The 17,122-nt window shown below is 33.4% G+C and overlaps 1 protein-coding gene across 1 annotated transcript in view; it reads right to left on the bottom strand.

The window, feature by feature from the left end:
- The window catches only part of CPNE8 (copine 8), a gene marked incomplete at its 3' end in the record, with an annotated part of 339,332 nt that overhangs the window by 36,305 nt on the left and 285,905 nt on the right, over window positions 1-17,122 (bottom strand). Inside the window, exon 15 of the mRNA XM_082635327.1 lies at window positions 5,740-5,786. Coding sequence (XP_082491453.1) covers window positions 5,740-5,786 — 47 coding nt within the window. The remainder of the gene's footprint in view (window positions 1-5,739; window positions 5,787-17,122) is intronic.

Here is a 17,122-nt window from a genome sequence, read left to right as displayed (position 1 = left end):
ACATTGAGTTATCAGCTAATAACAATAATAATTATAATAGTATGGAATGTAACATGAACTTACTTCATATCTCACGTAATCCCTTTTCAACAAACCTATGACATGGGTACTTTTATTACACCTATTTTTCAGATCAAATAATTTTCAGATTAAATAACTTGACCAAATCACACGGTAATAATTGGTCAAACTAAAATATGAATCTAGGCAGATTCCATAGCCCTTATTCTTAGTTATAACTGTTTGCTTAAAGGATTTTGAAATATTTTAAACCCTGAATATTTTCAAACATATCTGATTTTATTTTAAAGGTACACTATGCCTTAAAAAAAAAAAAACTTGAATATGCTTTTTTTTTTTTTGCGGTACGCGGGTCTCTCACTGTTGTGGCCTCTCCCGTTGCGGAGCACAGGCTCCGGACGCGCAGGCTCAGCGGCCATGGCTCACGGGCCTAGCCACTCCGCGGCATGTGGTATCTTCCTGGACTGGGGCACGAACCCATGTCCCCTGCATCGGCAGGTGGACTCTCAACCAATGTGTCACCAGGGAAGCCCTTGAATAGGCTCTTTTAAAAAAAACTTCATTGAGATATAATTCATATAACTTATAGTTAACCCATTTAACATGTACAATTCAATTATTTTAAGTATATTTACAAATAAGCAGAACCATCAATACAGTCAATTTTAGAACATTTTCATCACCTCAAAAAATGTACTTATTTACAATCATTCCCTTATTACTCCATCCAGCCCAGCACTAAACAATGACTAATCTACTTTCTGTCTCTTTAATTTGCCTATTCTGGACATTTCATATAAATAGAATTACACAGTATGTGGTCAATTGTGACTAGGTTTCACTTAGTACAGTGATTTCAAGGTTCATCTGTGTTGGTACTTCATATTTCATTCCTGTTTATTGCTGAATAATATTCCATTGTATGAATATACCACATTTTAAAATCAGTTTATCAGTTGATGGACATTTGGATGGTTTCCACATTTTGGCTATTATGCTGCTATAAACACTCATGTACAAACTTCTGTGTGGATATATGTTTCCATGTCTCTTGCATATATATCAAGGGTGGAACTGCTGGGTCATATGGTAACTCTATGTTTAACAACTTGAAGAACTGCCAGAGTCTTCCAAAGTGGCTGCACTATTTTACATTCTCATCAGCAGTATATGAGGGTTCCAACTTCTTCACATGCTCACAACGCTTATTGTTTTCTGACTTTTGGATTATAGTCATCCTAGTGGGTGTGAAATAGTATCTCATTATGATTTTGATTTGCGTTTCCTGATATGTAAGTATGCCAAGTACCTTTTCATGTGCTTACTGGTCATTTGTATAGCTTTTCTGAATAACTGGAATACCACTTTTAATTGGGTTGTCTGTTTTCGAGTTATAAGAGTTCTTTATACATTCTAGATACAAGTCCTCTATGAGATATTTGATTTGCTAATATTTTATTCCATTCTAAGGTTTGTTTTTTCACTTTGTTAATTATGTTCTATGGAGCATAAAGAAGTTTTAATTTTGATGGAGTTCAATTTATTTATTTTTTACTCTTGTTGCTCATGTGTTTGGTGTCATATCTAAGAATCAATTGTCAAACCCAAGGTCATGAAGATATATCCCTATGTTTTCTTCTAATAGCTTTATAATTTTAACCCTTACATTTAGATTTTTGATCTATTAAGGGTCCAACCACATTCTTTTGCCTGTGGCTATCCAGTTGTCCCAGTGTCATTTGTTGGAGAGTCTATTCTTCCCCCATTGAATTATCTTGGTACCCTTCTCAAAATCAGTTAACCTTAGATGCATGGGTTTATTTCTGGAATCTCAATTCTATTTCATTGATTGATATATCTATCTTTATGCCAGACCTACACTGCCTTGATTACTGTTGCTTTGTACTAAGTTTCAAAAATGAGTATGAATCTTCCTACTTTGTTCTATTTTTTTAAATCTGCTTTGGTTCTTCTGGGCCCCTTTAAATTCCAAATGAATTTTTGGGTCAGTTATCCATTTCTTCAAAAAAGATCTTTCAGATTTTGATAGAAATTACAGTGAATCTGTCAATCTCTTTGGAAAATATTGCCATCTTAACAATGTTGAATTTCCTAATCAATGAATGTGGCATATGTTTCAACTAATTTAGATCTTTAATTTCTTTCAAAAAATTTTCAGAATATAATTTTAGGGTATAAGTTTTGCACTCACTTTGTTAAATTTATTCCTAAGTACTATATGCCTTTTGATACTATTGTAAATGGAACTGTTTTCTTATTTTCATATTGTTCATTGGAAGTGTATAGAGAAAGAATTGATTTTTATATATGGATCTTCCATCCTTCAATCTCGCTGAATCATTTAATAGTTCTAATAGATTTTTTAGTGGATTCCTTAGGATTTTCTACATAAAAGATTATGTCATCTGCAAATAAAAATAGTTTTACCTCTTCCTTTCCAATCTGGATGTCTTTTATTTTTTTTCTTGCCTAATTGCCCTGGCCTCCAGTACAATGTAAAATAGAAGTAGCAAGAGCAGACATCCTTGTCTTTTTCCTCATCTTAAGGTGAAAGCATCCAGCTTTTCACCCTTAAGTATGATGTTGGCTATAGGTTTTTATATTTTCCCTTCATAAGGTTAGTAAGTCACTTTCTATTCCTAGTTCATGTGGTTTTATTAAAAAGTATGTTGGACTTTGTCAAATTCTTTTTCTATATCAATTGACGTGACCATGTGGTTTTTACATTTTCTTCTATTGGTACAGTGTATGCCATTATTTGATTTTTGAATATTAAGTCAACCTTGCATTCCTGGGATAAATTTTAATTGGTCAGGGCATATAATTCTCTACATATGCTGCTGGATTCAGTTTGCTAGTATTTTGTTAAGGGTTTTATATCCATAAAAGATATTGTTCTTTAGTTTTTCTTACAATGCTTTTGTCTGGTTTGGGTATCAAAGTAATACCTCTTAAAATGAGTTGGAAATTGTTCCTTCCTCTTCCACTTTTGGAAAGTGCTCCTTCCTCTTCTTCTTCCAATTTGTGAAGAATTGGCATTAATTCCTCTTTAAATAGAGTTCATCAGTGAAGCTGTCTACACCTGGGTTCACATAAACTTTGTGGATAGTTTTTAAGTTACTAATTCAATCTCTATTATGGATCTGTTCAGATTGTCTATTTTCTTAAGTCAGTTTCAGTAGTTTGTATCATTGTATTGAATAAATTCTCACCCTTCTAGTGGTGCTAATGTTCATCAATAAATGAAAGCTAGCATTTTAATCCAGTTGGATTTTGGTGTATATGTTTCCTATATTACTGAATAAAACACATGTGTAAAAATCATTAACTTGAAGCCACAATATTGGAGAATAAATTTATCATGTAGTCAAAGATAAGCTAAATTAGAATTTGGTCTCCTCATCTCTATTTGTAACTCTACTGCCAACAAGTCAAAATGTGTTGATTAGTAAAAGGATTTTTCTAGATCTGAGTTTTCTTATTTGTATAAGAGGATGATGGTTGGAGTAAGTGATCTCTTACCTAAAAATTCTATTATTTTGTGAAATGTGAGTGAATACGAGAGAAATGTGAAGTGAATTTAATGTGAGAGTTACAGTACAATAAATAATTTGAAAAGAAAACTAGATAAATATATAAACTAATGGCAACTTCTGGTAAAAGTTAAAATATGAGACTCAAGGGTGTGGTGAAAAGGGAACCCTCCTGCACTGTTGGTGGGAATGTAAATGGAAACAGCCACTATGGAAAACACTATGGAGGTTCCTTAAAAATCTAAAAATAGAACTACCATATGACACAGCAATACCACTACTGGGCATATACCCTGAGAAAACCATAATTCAAAGAGACATATACCACAATGTTCACTGCAGCACTATTTACAATAGCTAGGACAGGGAAGCAACCTAAATATCCATCAACAGATGAATGGATAAAGAAGATGTGGCAAATATATACAATGGAATATTACTCAGCCATAAAAGGAAACGAAATTGAACTATTTGTAGTGAATTGGATGGGTCTAGAGTGTGTCATACAGAGTGAAGTAAGTCAGAAAGAGCAAAACAAATACCGTATGCTAACACCTATATATGGAATCTAAAAAAAAAAAAAAAAGGTCATGAGGAACCTAGGGGTAAGACAGTAATAAAGACACAGACCTACTAGAGAATGGACTTGAGGATATGGAGAGGGGGGAGGGTAAGCCATGACAAAGTGAGAGAGGGGCATGGACTTATATACACTACCAAATGTAAAATAGATAGCTAGTGGGAAGGAGCTACATAGCACAGGGAGCTCAGCTCAGTGGTTTGTGACCACCTAGAGGGGTGGGATAGGGAGGGTGGGAGGGAGGGAGTCACAAGAGGGAAGAGATATGGGAACATATGTATATGTATAACTCATTCACTTTGTTATAAAGCAGAAACTAACACACCATTGTAAAGCAATTATACTCCAATAAAGATGTTAAAAAAAAAGATGTGGCATATATACATACAATGGAATATTACTCAGCCATAAAAAGAAATGAAATTGAGTTATTTGTAGTGAAGTGGATATACCTACAGTCTGTCATACAGAATTAAGTAAGTCAGAAAGAGAAAAACAAATACCATATGCTAACACATATATATGGAATCTAAAAAAAAAATGGTACAGATGAACCTAGTTGCAGGGCAGGAATAAAGATGTAGACATAGAGAATGGACTGGAGGACACAGGGTGTGGGGGGAAGCTGGGGCAAAGTGAGAGTAGCATTGACATATAAACACTACCGAATGTAAAATAGTTAGCTAGTGGGAAGAAGCAGCATAGCACAGGGAGATCAGCTCGGTGTTTTGCGATGACCTAGAGGGGTGGGATAGGGAGGACAGGAGGGAGGCTCAAGAGGGAGGGGATTTGGGGACATATGTATGCATATGGCTGATTCACTTTTGAGTACAACAGAAACGAACGTAGTATTGTGAAGCAATTATACGCCAGTAGAGAGCTAGTAAAAAAAAAAATGATAATAATAAGACTCATGTTCTTATGATACATAATAACTGATTTTAAATGATTGTTCTGTTTGAAACAAAGTTACTTCAAAATAAAGTTAAAAGTCCACTCTCCTTTCTTAAAATGTTTGATATACAAATTGGGAATATCCATACATGGGGTGTTATATGATGGTCCATCTAAATTAATTAAATATAAATGTGTTAACATAAGTAATTCTTAAAAATAATTGAGTAAAAGTAAAGTAAGCTGCTACTGTACATGTACTTGAATTACATTTGTATAAATTAATACACAGAAAAGTAGTATAAAAATGAGGATTATAGTTAGACACACTGCAGAACTGTAGTTATGCATGGAGAAGAAGGGAGTGTAGAAAAATGGGGCAGGGTACACAATGAGCTTAACTAGATCTAAATTTTTCCTTTTAAAAATATGTAAAACATAAAAGACAATATTTCAATATTTAATAAATTTGAATGGGACTATTATGTGCTTTTGTTTTGTTTCTTATAGTCTTTTGTATATCTGAACTATTTCATAATATTGAAAAAAGAGAAGTTATCTGAATTTTATAGGAAACACTTCAGAAGTATGTATTCGTGGAAAGAAAACATCTAAACCTCATGAAAATAAATATATATATTTTAATGTAATTGCTGATAATTTTTATTATGGGATAGTCATAATACTCACCATTTGATGCAGTAAAATCAATAGCCACTGTGAAATTGATTTGTGTTCTAAAATATAAGTAAATTAGAATCATTAATAACTGAATAACCTCATACAAAAGTTTGATTTCCAGTTTTGTTATATTTTTAACATCACTAAATTTCTTAAATTACTAGCAACTATGTTACAGCACACACTGAATAGTATCACTTAGGCAGTTTTACAAGCTAAGAACCTGGCAAAATACCTTTACGATCATGCAACTGTAAAATACAAAATAAAGCATCAGGAATAAAAATAGCTCCCAGTTGAAAGCACAATAACTAAGTGAGGAGCTCATAATGAAGTCAGACTATAAATAATTATTTGCCAGTCTCCAATGTCAACATTTATTATTAATTTGTTTTCAAAACTATTCTGTAGTCGATGTGAAATTATTATGTCCTTAAAAGTATGGCATTGCTAAAATAATGTCTAATTATATCGTTCCTTAAACTAATTCCAACAATCCTGAAAACACAGGATTTTCTTTGGCTTTCTTCAGAACTCAAGTATTTCAAATACTGATCAGTGCTCAGTGCTCACAGCATTCCTGTGTACTTGTGTGTATTTATAGATATGGATAAATATTTATATAGATGGAATTGTTATATATACTTAAAAATTTAAGCACATGGTAGTTACCCAAAATTATTTTACTGTATTAGCGTTTTTTTTTTTCTTTTTTTTTCCTGGTAGAAACCAAGGAAGTGGCATTCACATTAAAAATTCACTCTTTTGGATATACCTCTAAGTCTTTCTATATGTAATTTCACTTTCTCCCCAAAGAAGGCATAAAAACACAAATAATGACAATGATATAATTACTGGGATAACCTGTTGTCACATCTAATTTACAAAATAATTTTTAAATTTAAAAATAAATAATCTGAAAACATCATTACTTAGAATATTTTAAATAACAAATTAATTTTGATACACTGCACAATTGATTTAACACTTCAAAGTTTGAGCTGTTATTTATTTATTTATTTATTTATTTATTGCTGTACGCGGACCTCTCACTGTTGTGGCCTCTCCCGTTGTGGAGCACAGGCCCCAGACACGCAGGCTCAGCGGCCATGGCTCACGGGTCCAGCCGCTCCATGGCATGTGGGATCTTCCTGGACTGGGGCACGAACCTGTGTCCCCTGCATCGGCAGGTGGACCCCCAAACACTGCGCCACCAGGGAAGCCCTGAGCTGTTATTTAAATGGTGGTGTGATGATGATGAGGATGGTGATGATGATGGGTATGGCACTATAGGGTCCCTTGTAGTTCTCTTAGTATAAAGTATAGTAACATTTCCTTCTTTCTATAAAAATTCAGCTGAAAAACCCTTAATACTGCTCAGGTGTTGAAAACAATTCACGTTTTTTCCCTAAAGAACAACCTTTTTTGCTTAACATTAATAAAAAGTAATATAGATTCTCTTTATAGCTATATGGTAATTTTTTTTCTCACGAGTAGAAATTAGGTTTAGAGGCTAAGAATATAGGCTAATTTGGAGCATAACACTTTTAGCACATAAAGCTTTTAGAAAAAGAATCAGTGAAACATTTGGGAGAATATTTTGAGATAATAAATCCATTTGAGGAATTGAAAAGAACAGTCACCATCAGGACATTGCTTTGTCATTCTGCTGCTAGAGAGAAAGTGACTATAATACAGGGTATAATATGGTATATTAGAAAGGGTTTATTAGCTTTTGAGTTTGAAAGGACTGGGTTTGAATTTCAGCAACCCAGTTGCTGCCATTAGCCAAGTTTTAGAACTCTCAGAAGGCAGGTACCTGGCACATTACCATTAAGCAAGGATGGACAGAAAAACTACATGAAACATTATATTTGTGTGTGTGTGTGTGTGTGTATATATATATATATATATAGACAGACAGACACACATATATATATAAAACATATACATATAGAATGTGTTTTTATATAGCTTTTATCAATTAACCTCATAATAATTTTTAAAGGAAGGTACTAGTATTCTCCTTTTATAGACGAGGAAATCTATGCTCATAAAACTTAACTTCCCACATAAGTAATAAATGTCAGTACTGGAATTCAAATTCACATGTAACCTCCAAGACCATATTTATAAACTCGATGCTACTCCAATTGTACAATTAAATATTTGTGAACTGTCTGGTTATAATAAAAACACAATAAAGGATAGTGATTATTATGTTACAAACTGAAAAATGACACTATACAGATATCGTTAATGATAAAGATACCAGGACATAGTCTCATGCTCGGGCAAATCTGTCCTTCTTCTATCACTTATGTTACATACATAAATCACAAGATAATTGTTATAAATGCCTTTTTATGTTCTTTTACTCAAATGACACTTCCTTAGGAATGAAAAATAACTCTAAGCTTCAAGAACATGGGTTTTAGCACATTATAAAAGTCAATATAGCAGTTATGTCTTTGGTTCAATCTTTCTTAGGTTTTAGGGATAGACACCTTGTTTTGGCTCAACTCTCTCTTATAGCAGTGTCTGCTTTCTACATATTGGAACATCACTGTGTTTACTGGATGAATGTGTTCATTTTATGACTGTTTCTCATATATTTTCCAAGGTAGCCCAGGATATGTAGCATAAATACCAACTTCTTAGAAGCATTAGTTGTAGATAAAAAAAAAAAACTTCAATAATCAGAGATACAAAGGTCATTTCAAAGCCAGTTTTACCTAGCAAAGCTGCAAAGAAAAGATATGGCTACTAACTGAAGAAGTATACTGTATATAAGAATAAAAAATGAGAGAAAAGTATTTATTTACTGAAACCTTTAGCTAGCTAAACAAACCAAATTATAAAACCAAGTAGATTAGGTACAACAAAAAGTGTAAAAAAAAAAAAAAAAGAAGAAGAGAAAATTTCAAAAGAAATGAAAGGAAGAGGAAGGAAAAAGGAAAGAAGGGACAGAGGAGTGAGGGAGGAAGGAAGGCAGGAAGGGAGGAAGGGAGGGAGGAAGGAAAGAAGGAAAAAATAAAGAAAGTAAGAAAGGAGGGAAGAAGGCGGGGAGCCAGGCTGTACCAAGAGTACCTATGAAGCTTGAAGCTTGGGACATTCCAAAACAATACAAAAGACAGGTGCATTTAGCACTAAATGATAACTAAGACCATTTGATAATCATGGTGCAACAGAAAATCTCAACAAGTAAAACAATCATTGATGCATATTTGTGGTTAATTGATTTCAAGATTTGATTACTTCCTTGTTTCATTCTGCATATCAGAATGAATCTCACTCCTTTACTGTGTTGAATCGACAGTATTCTAATCAGAAGGGAAATATGATGGCTCACAAATCATTTCATGGTTGTGATAGTCCCTTAATCTATTATCACACCATTTGGATTTTTCCATCTAAAAAACTACAATTCAACAATTATTTATTGAGCATCTTCTGAATGTCAAGCACTGTGTTAAGTGATCAACAGAAAATGGGAGCAAAGCAAACACTATCATTGAACTCATAGAGCTCAATTTCAACTTTCCACAATTAAAAATAATGACAAAACAGCACAGCAGATTATCATGTAATTCATAAACAATAGCCTAACTTAAAACACAACTGTGCATTTACTGTGGATAACAGCTTGTTCATTCCCACGATTCTTAAACGTTCTAATTCATATTATAATGTATACTTATTATGCCAAGGGCCACATTCTATGTATTTTGAAAATATTAGCTAATAAAAGTTTTAAAGAAAGTTGCTAGCAATACTACAACTTTAGGCTAAAACAGATTTCTTGAAGACTTTGATAAATGATTTGTCATAAAAGTAAAATAAATCATCAGTAATTGTTACCTTTTTATTTTTTAAAATTTATTTACTTTACCTTTAATACTTTTTGAAGCCTAATGTTAGAGAAAAAAGAAGCAACCATGAGTCAAAGTTAAAAAAAAACAACAACAACACAACTGAATTCACATGAAATTTCTCTTGACAGAGTATTCATAAAGCTATCACATATAAATCCTTGAAACATTTTGCTTAGGAAGTGTTATTGTAGCTCTCATTTTATGTTTTAGAAGTAGACAAAAAAGAACAGGATTTCAAGAAACCCAGATAGTATAAAAAAGGCACGGCTGCAAAATTTCATGAGTTAGTAGTAACATCTCATGACACTTCCCAATGCATATGTCCTAGTACTACTGAAATATATTCTTGGAAAATGTCCTTATTTCATTCTGCCACCTTTCTGAAAGTTATGAATGACAGATAAATCAGATGTTAATGTGGAAATTTTAACTAGCACATCAGAGATACATAGAAAACATATATGTGCATGTCAAAGAAAGCTACACATACACACATGTATGCACACACACAGAGTGATACCATCTTGGATAACTTTTCTACAGCTGTTATGAATTAATAATCAAGAACTAACAACTGTGATGGGGATGTGCAGAAGGATTGTTTCACTTTCTTCCCCAATTCAAATTCTGTTCAGTTGAACAAACTGAATGTTATCCAACATGAAAGATGAAATTTCTCCACCTTTCTTTAAATTAATCTTGACAAAGGCAGATTCAGACCAACTAGCTATTGGAATCTAGAACCCTAAAGGAAGTTGAGATGCCCACCCAACTCTAATATTCTTTTCATTCTTTCCTCGCTGATACCAAGACTATGCTTCTGCCTTGATTTACTGAGATGCACTCTAGCTCACTCTTGGGTTCTGGAACCTGCCCTGAACTCAGGTTCACTTCCTCAGGCACTATTATCCAGACTAATCCTTCTTTATCCTAGCTTACCATGGGCTAAACCTTGAACTTTTCTGCCTTGCCTTTCCCTTCTTTCTTAAAAGCAGTTCAACTACCTGAATGACAACACAGACAGCTGCCTGACTCTAAATTTTGCTACATCTTCAAAATTCCGGATTCTTGTGCCCATAAACTACTGACAGGATTATTTGCCCTTGACAAGTGAGGTCTGCTAGAATGAGGGCAGGCTTTGAGAAACACAAATGCAAATTAAAATATAAATAATTTCACCTACCTGCAATATGATCTTTGAAAGGCTATTTAACCTCTCTGCACCTCATTTGTAATAAGCTAGGGTTAACAAAATCTTTCTTGGATTGTTGCTGTAAGTACAAGGAAAGCACCTGCCCTTTATAGCAGGAACTCAAGAAGTAACTGTTATGATTATTATCACCATATTGAAGCTAGTTTTTTAGAACCCAAGTTTAGCATATTTCTTTGAAAACTGGAGTGTGTAATATTTATCCAATTTCTAGATCTATCAGTTTCAGGTTTTTTCTACAACCTGATCCTCCCATATCAGATTTCCTTTTCTTCACACTGGCTTCTAAGGTCCCAATCTACCCAAACCAAAACAGCACCATAAATGATCTAATTTTGTTAGAAAGTGTCATCTGGGTACTTCCTCAAACAAAATCCCCCTGCAGGAAGTAATTATAAGCTTTGATCCTAGTTTTATTTTCCTTCCTATCCTTCCTAAAATTTTGTATTTCTGTGGGATCAGTGAAATGTCAAAAGTAAGAATAAAAAAAAAAAAAACTGGAGACAAGTGATATGATTCCTAAACCTTTTAATGCTAATGGGTTTTGGTACTTATTAAATCTAGTTTCCATAAATTAACAAACCTTTGTACATTCTCCAGGTTTTGAGGATTAATTTCAGTATTATTTTTAACACAATTAAAGTGTTCCAAAATACAACTTTGCAAGTAGGTAAACTGATCATCCTGTAGTTCAAGAACTCCTTATCAAGGTAGGTATGCAAGATGGCCAAACTTTTTCAAATCATTAGTTTAGAAAATATGTCATAAGTGACATAAAGAAAACAAAATAAAACATATCAACCTCTAACCAAAAAGAAAAGCAGTATCCAATAGAATCCCTTTCTTTTTTTGGCGGGCCACGCTGCAGCTTGCGGAATATTAGTTCCCCAATTACGAGTTGAACCTGGGCCCACAGAAGTGAAAGCACTGAGTCTTAAACACTGGGCCACTAGGGGATTCCCTAGAGTCCCATTTTAAATGAGGTAGTTGCTGAAGAGGCATGATGCCTAGCAACAAAGCTATGAACTTTTAAATTATAGATTGGAGTTTGGATTTCAGAATTACAACTAGCTAGCTAGTTGTGACTCATTTGCCAAATTACCATGTCCCTGAATCTCAATTTTCTCATATGATAAAAAGGTACCAGCTACTTTGAAGAAGCCCTCTACTTATCAGAAATAAAATCCTGAAGTACCTGTATATAACAAATATTCTGTGTGCTGGAGGACCAATCTCTTGAGCAACCATGTCATCCTTTCCTTATTCACATTAATCCTTTCCTCTGTTGAGTCAGATGACACACTTCTCTCTTTACATTAACATATATATATTTCTTTTTTCATTAATTCTCCCCATAGTGAAGGTAAGTTGTGTATCATGGCTGGGGTAATGAGCCCCCAAGGGTGTAGGCAGTAGGAGGTACATTGTCTGCAGATAACTTAAAAACAATAATGTAATCTACTAATACACAGTCTACATTTTAATATCACCTTACACTAGCAGTTCTAAGCAATGTCAGTGATAAATTTTCCCACCCTTCCACAACTTGCCCTTGGTATACTACCCTTATTTGCTTAACTCTGTTTCCTTTTCCCCTGGCTGCCAAGCTTTCTGTTCCCACCAGAAAGAAACTATTTTAGACATAGTGTGGCTAAAAGTACACACTCTGATAATTAAATATAACTAAGAAACTGCCTGGTAGAAAATAGACTGTCAATATTTTGGCTAAATTTGCACTGGTTCTGATGATGAAACATACATGCAATTTCCTTTGACTCTGAAATATATAGTTCTGAAAAAATCATTTGAAAAATAACATAAGCTGGCAATTAAATCACAATCTTAAAGGCTATAACTAGACATCTTCAGAATTCTCAAGCATGCATTTTGTATATATAAAAATTAGAATCAAGCATTAACCAAAACAGTGTTTATGAGTCTTCTTAATACTTCCAAAAGTTTCTTTTCTAAATCACATTTTAGATGAGTTTAGTTTAGATATGATAATATTTTAGGTGAATGTATTTCTAGAAGGCAGAATGGCTTTACTTTTATTATATTTATCCCCAATCAGCACTGCAGGGTTTAGCTCTCGACTTATTTGATGAATGCAAAACACTTGGGTGCCACAACAAGAAGCACTATAAAAAAATCCTAGTTATGTATATTCAGTTTTCAAAAAGAAACTGGACTAGGAAAAAGACTCGTGTTGCATGTTCTGGCAAGATGTGCTCCCTGAGATGACATATCTAATATAATGCCACCAACTGTATAAAACTAAGGCAAATATTTTATAGCATCATTTTACTTGCTTCAAGTATTTAAAAAAATCCTTATGGAGCTCGTTAATAATGGCACTTACTTATATTCAACTCACCTTTAAAATAAGCATATTATGAAGTCCACTTTTAGCCTCTACAATGAGCCTATAATAGGTAGATATCTTTAATTTTTCTCCTAAGACTTTTTACTTGGAGTGGGATATAAACCTTTTGCGTATAATTTCAGACAAGTTTTAGATTCAGTGTCAAGAGTTTGGGTTGTGATTGACTACAGTGGAAGGAATAACCTGGCATGATCCTCCAAAGAGAATTGAACTAAAAAAAATAAAAAGACTGTTATTGACTTTAAAATTTGAATATGTCTTTTTCTCTCCATGTCTCTGTTAATTAGGACATTTACCACCAACAATGAGAAAAGACATATTAGAACTTTAAACAAGTTCAGATTATTCAGAAAAATGATAGCTAGCATTTATCGAGGGTATATGCCATTTAATCCACAGTCACTCTGTGACATAGGCATTATTATTTTTATTTCTATTTCATAGAAACGGAAACAGGTTATGCTAGCAAAAGACAAATCTAGGATTTGAACCAGGCAGTTAGTGTCAGAACCCAAATTCTTGGCCACTCTTATGCATTGCCTTCAGCAGCCACTTATTTAACTGACTTGATATTTTGCCAAACATTTACCCCACGTTTTGATTCTTTCCCAGAACTTGCCCACTTAGGGTCTCCCCTATTATCTTCTCTCATGCTCCCTTTCAGTTAATATGTGAGGAAAATAAGCAGTTCATGCTTCTCATCTTGATCTTGCCTTCTTCCAAGTCACTAAAACTCAGATACAGAGTTGAGATGATTTCTGGCAGAGGCAACACAAAAGCATTTTTTCTTATCCCAGAAAGCCTGGTCCATCTGTTTTCTTTGTTGATTATGATATGAGGTATGGAAAGAGGAAGGTCACAAGATGATAAAATCTGAGCTAGACAGACATGGGGGTTTGTAATCCAGTTAACTAAATTGTCACACTCTTTGCTTAAAATTCCTATTTGTTTTTAATGTTTCATTATGCTAAGAGATTTGGGAAAGAAGAGTGGAAAGTCAAGCTTAAAGTGGCTTTCTAATTAATCTATACTTATTCAGTGGCTACTCTATGTTCAGCTCTATAAAAATATTTTGAGAATGAACAATTAAAATGGTAACCAGGGAAACTAGCAACCACTGTATATAAGTGGTTGTGAAGCTTATTTGGGACAAGGTGGATGACATTTTGGGCTTTCTTCAGAAGAAGTAAATGACAGTCTGTAGGCCTGCAAGTTTCTAATACACTCAATTTTCTGATAAAAGTGTAGATTAGGGTTTCAGGTTGACATGATATTCTGGTTGCTTAGGGGTACAGTGTGCACGAGAATTTGAGATCTTCCCCATTCATCTGCCAGTCAAAGAAATGTGAAAAACTTTATATATATTTGTTCCTTGGTCATGTTAGTGGTGGAGTGGAGTTTCATGAAGACTTGAGAGAAATAGAGGACTGAAAGGCAGACAAAACCACATTGAAACTAATGATTCTGTCCCCAGACACTCATAATGTGAGCTGTTGTCTGTAGAGGTCAATAAACCCATTTCACAAATAATAATTATTATAAAAATGATGATGTTACCCTAAAGGAGTATTTAGATTTCAGAACTGTCTCTGATTTTCAATGAATCTGACATTGTCCTTATCAATGATAACTGGGATATTCAATGTCATACATTAAGGATTACTGAGTAAATATCTTTGGTTGCCAATTATATCAGAATTTTAGTATTGAAATCATTTTTAGTAAGAAAAGAGAAATAAAATAACCACAGGAAAAACATACAAAGCATGATTAAAAATAATAACCCCAATGTCAACAACTCAGAAGAGGCAATCCATTTTTTTTCCTCTACAGTAAGACCACCTTTGTGGATATTATTGTATTTAGAAAATAAAACTCTTTACTACCTCAAGTCATAAATTGTATCTTATGCTCCAGGGAAAGCATGGTTCTGCTTAGCAAAAAAAAAAAAAAAAAAAAAAGGAAAAAAAGAGGGTCTACAAATTAAATTTTTATTTCACAGAATATTTCTATAAAAATTGGACCTTGTCTGATTGAGAATGCATCTGTCTCATCTGCTCACTGTGTACCTCAATCCATAAACTGTCTACTGCAGCTAAACACAGTGTGTTAGGAACTGAGACAATAAATGAAAAGTAACACACTAACAACATGGTTTCACAAACAATCAATCAATCAGGTAAATATCTACATCAATAATGACTACAGTAATGGAAGCCTAGAATACCCAATACTAAGAATTAGACATATAAAGAAGTTCCTTTGAAGGGGAAGATATTAAAGGACTATTGAGAACAATTTTGTTTAATATTTAAATGTGTTCATTCTAAACTATACATAATTTCTACTTGGATTCATGAGAAAACAATATTTTCATAATTTTCTATTCAATTATTTTTTGTGAGATGAAACAAGAAGAGAGATTACATTTTAAAGTGTGATTCAAGAATTTCCTTCTAAGAGTTTAATCACAACCTGTTAGTCCTACATGTTTCACACGAGTCACCTGTTTTGCCCTCTTTGTCTATTCTCATGCTCCCACATGTTGTCCAGTATAAGGAAAATAGTTGATACAATTAATGTAGAGAACAAAATGAATACAGGAAAACCTAAACTAATGTTATTTTGGATAACCCAGAGCTAGCCAGAGTACCAATTTAATTGCTGTTACTCATGTTTTATATGATGATCTTCCACCTTTTTTGAAAACATCTAGTTTTACTTGTCAATTAAGATTCAGCATAAGCAAAACTCAACAATAATTTCTGCTAGACTAGAATGGTGAGTAGGTTCCTGAATTGATGCCATCCAAATTAGCAATAATGATACTCACCCAAGTTAAAAACAAAACAATACACAAATACCAGTAACAAATGCTGATATCTTGGTATTTTAAGTTAAAAGTGAGTAGTTACTATAATTTTTTATAAAAACAAAACTGAATTCAACGCTTGGTTCCAATCACTTCTGAAATATCATACTTATTCAGAAATATGGTGGGGCATCTCTTCAAAAGAACTAACGATAACTCCACAAATCTGCAAATAGTTATGACCTCCAAAATACTATTTTGGATTGCTTCGTTGATTGCAGCCCAAAGTGTTAGTTAATTTTATTGTTTTTCTTCAATGTAATCACGGGGCAAAATGCAAGGCCAGATTAAAAAGAGTCTTTTTAGATGTGTGCAGAAGAGAAGTGGTGTCAAAGACCTAGATGTGAATATTGGGGAAGTTTATCTGAAGTGTTTACTGTACTGAAGGATGAAGCTCCCTACTACCTTTGGTCTTGTGTTCTCAGTTAAAAATATTCAATCTTTTTTGGTGGGACTAGGGAGGAGGGAACAGGGGAAAAGCAAAAATAAAAGATTCTGAAACCTGTGTTTCCAAAGATATGGCTGGTTAAATATGGGCTTTCACAAAGGACATCACAACGGCTAATAAATAGGTTTCACAGATAAAAACTGACAATGATTTATAATATTTATCTATTAAATTAGCAAAGTTGAAAAAGTAGTGATGCTATCCAGTAAGGGTAAGTATATGGTAAACTTGCATACACATATGTTAGAAGTATAAATTATTATTATTACCCTTTTGTCAACACAATAATTTAGAAATACCTGACAAATTGTAAAATATGCATACAATTTAAACCAACAATACTATTTCTAGGATGTGACCTTGCAGATATGCTTAATGAAGTGTGCAAAAACCTATGTACCAGGGTTTACATTGCAGCCTTGTTTATAATATGAAAATAAAATGGATGCAACTAAAGTGTGTATCAACAGGAGATTTTTAAACTAAATTATGTACATCCATATGATGGAAAGCTATTAAAATATGGTAGATCTATAAGTACTGACACAGAAACATATATACACAGTATATTAAATGAAGAAAATATACATTACAATATTGT

Source organism: Mesoplodon mirus (genome assembly GCF_964341445.2).
Source record: "Mesoplodon mirus genome assembly, chromosome: 11".
Classification (NCBI taxonomy): domain Eukaryota; kingdom Metazoa; phylum Chordata; class Mammalia; order Artiodactyla; family Ziphiidae; genus Mesoplodon; species Mesoplodon mirus.
The sequence above is the reverse complement of the archived record's forward strand: the minus strand, read 5'-3'. Positions and strand labels throughout refer to the sequence as shown.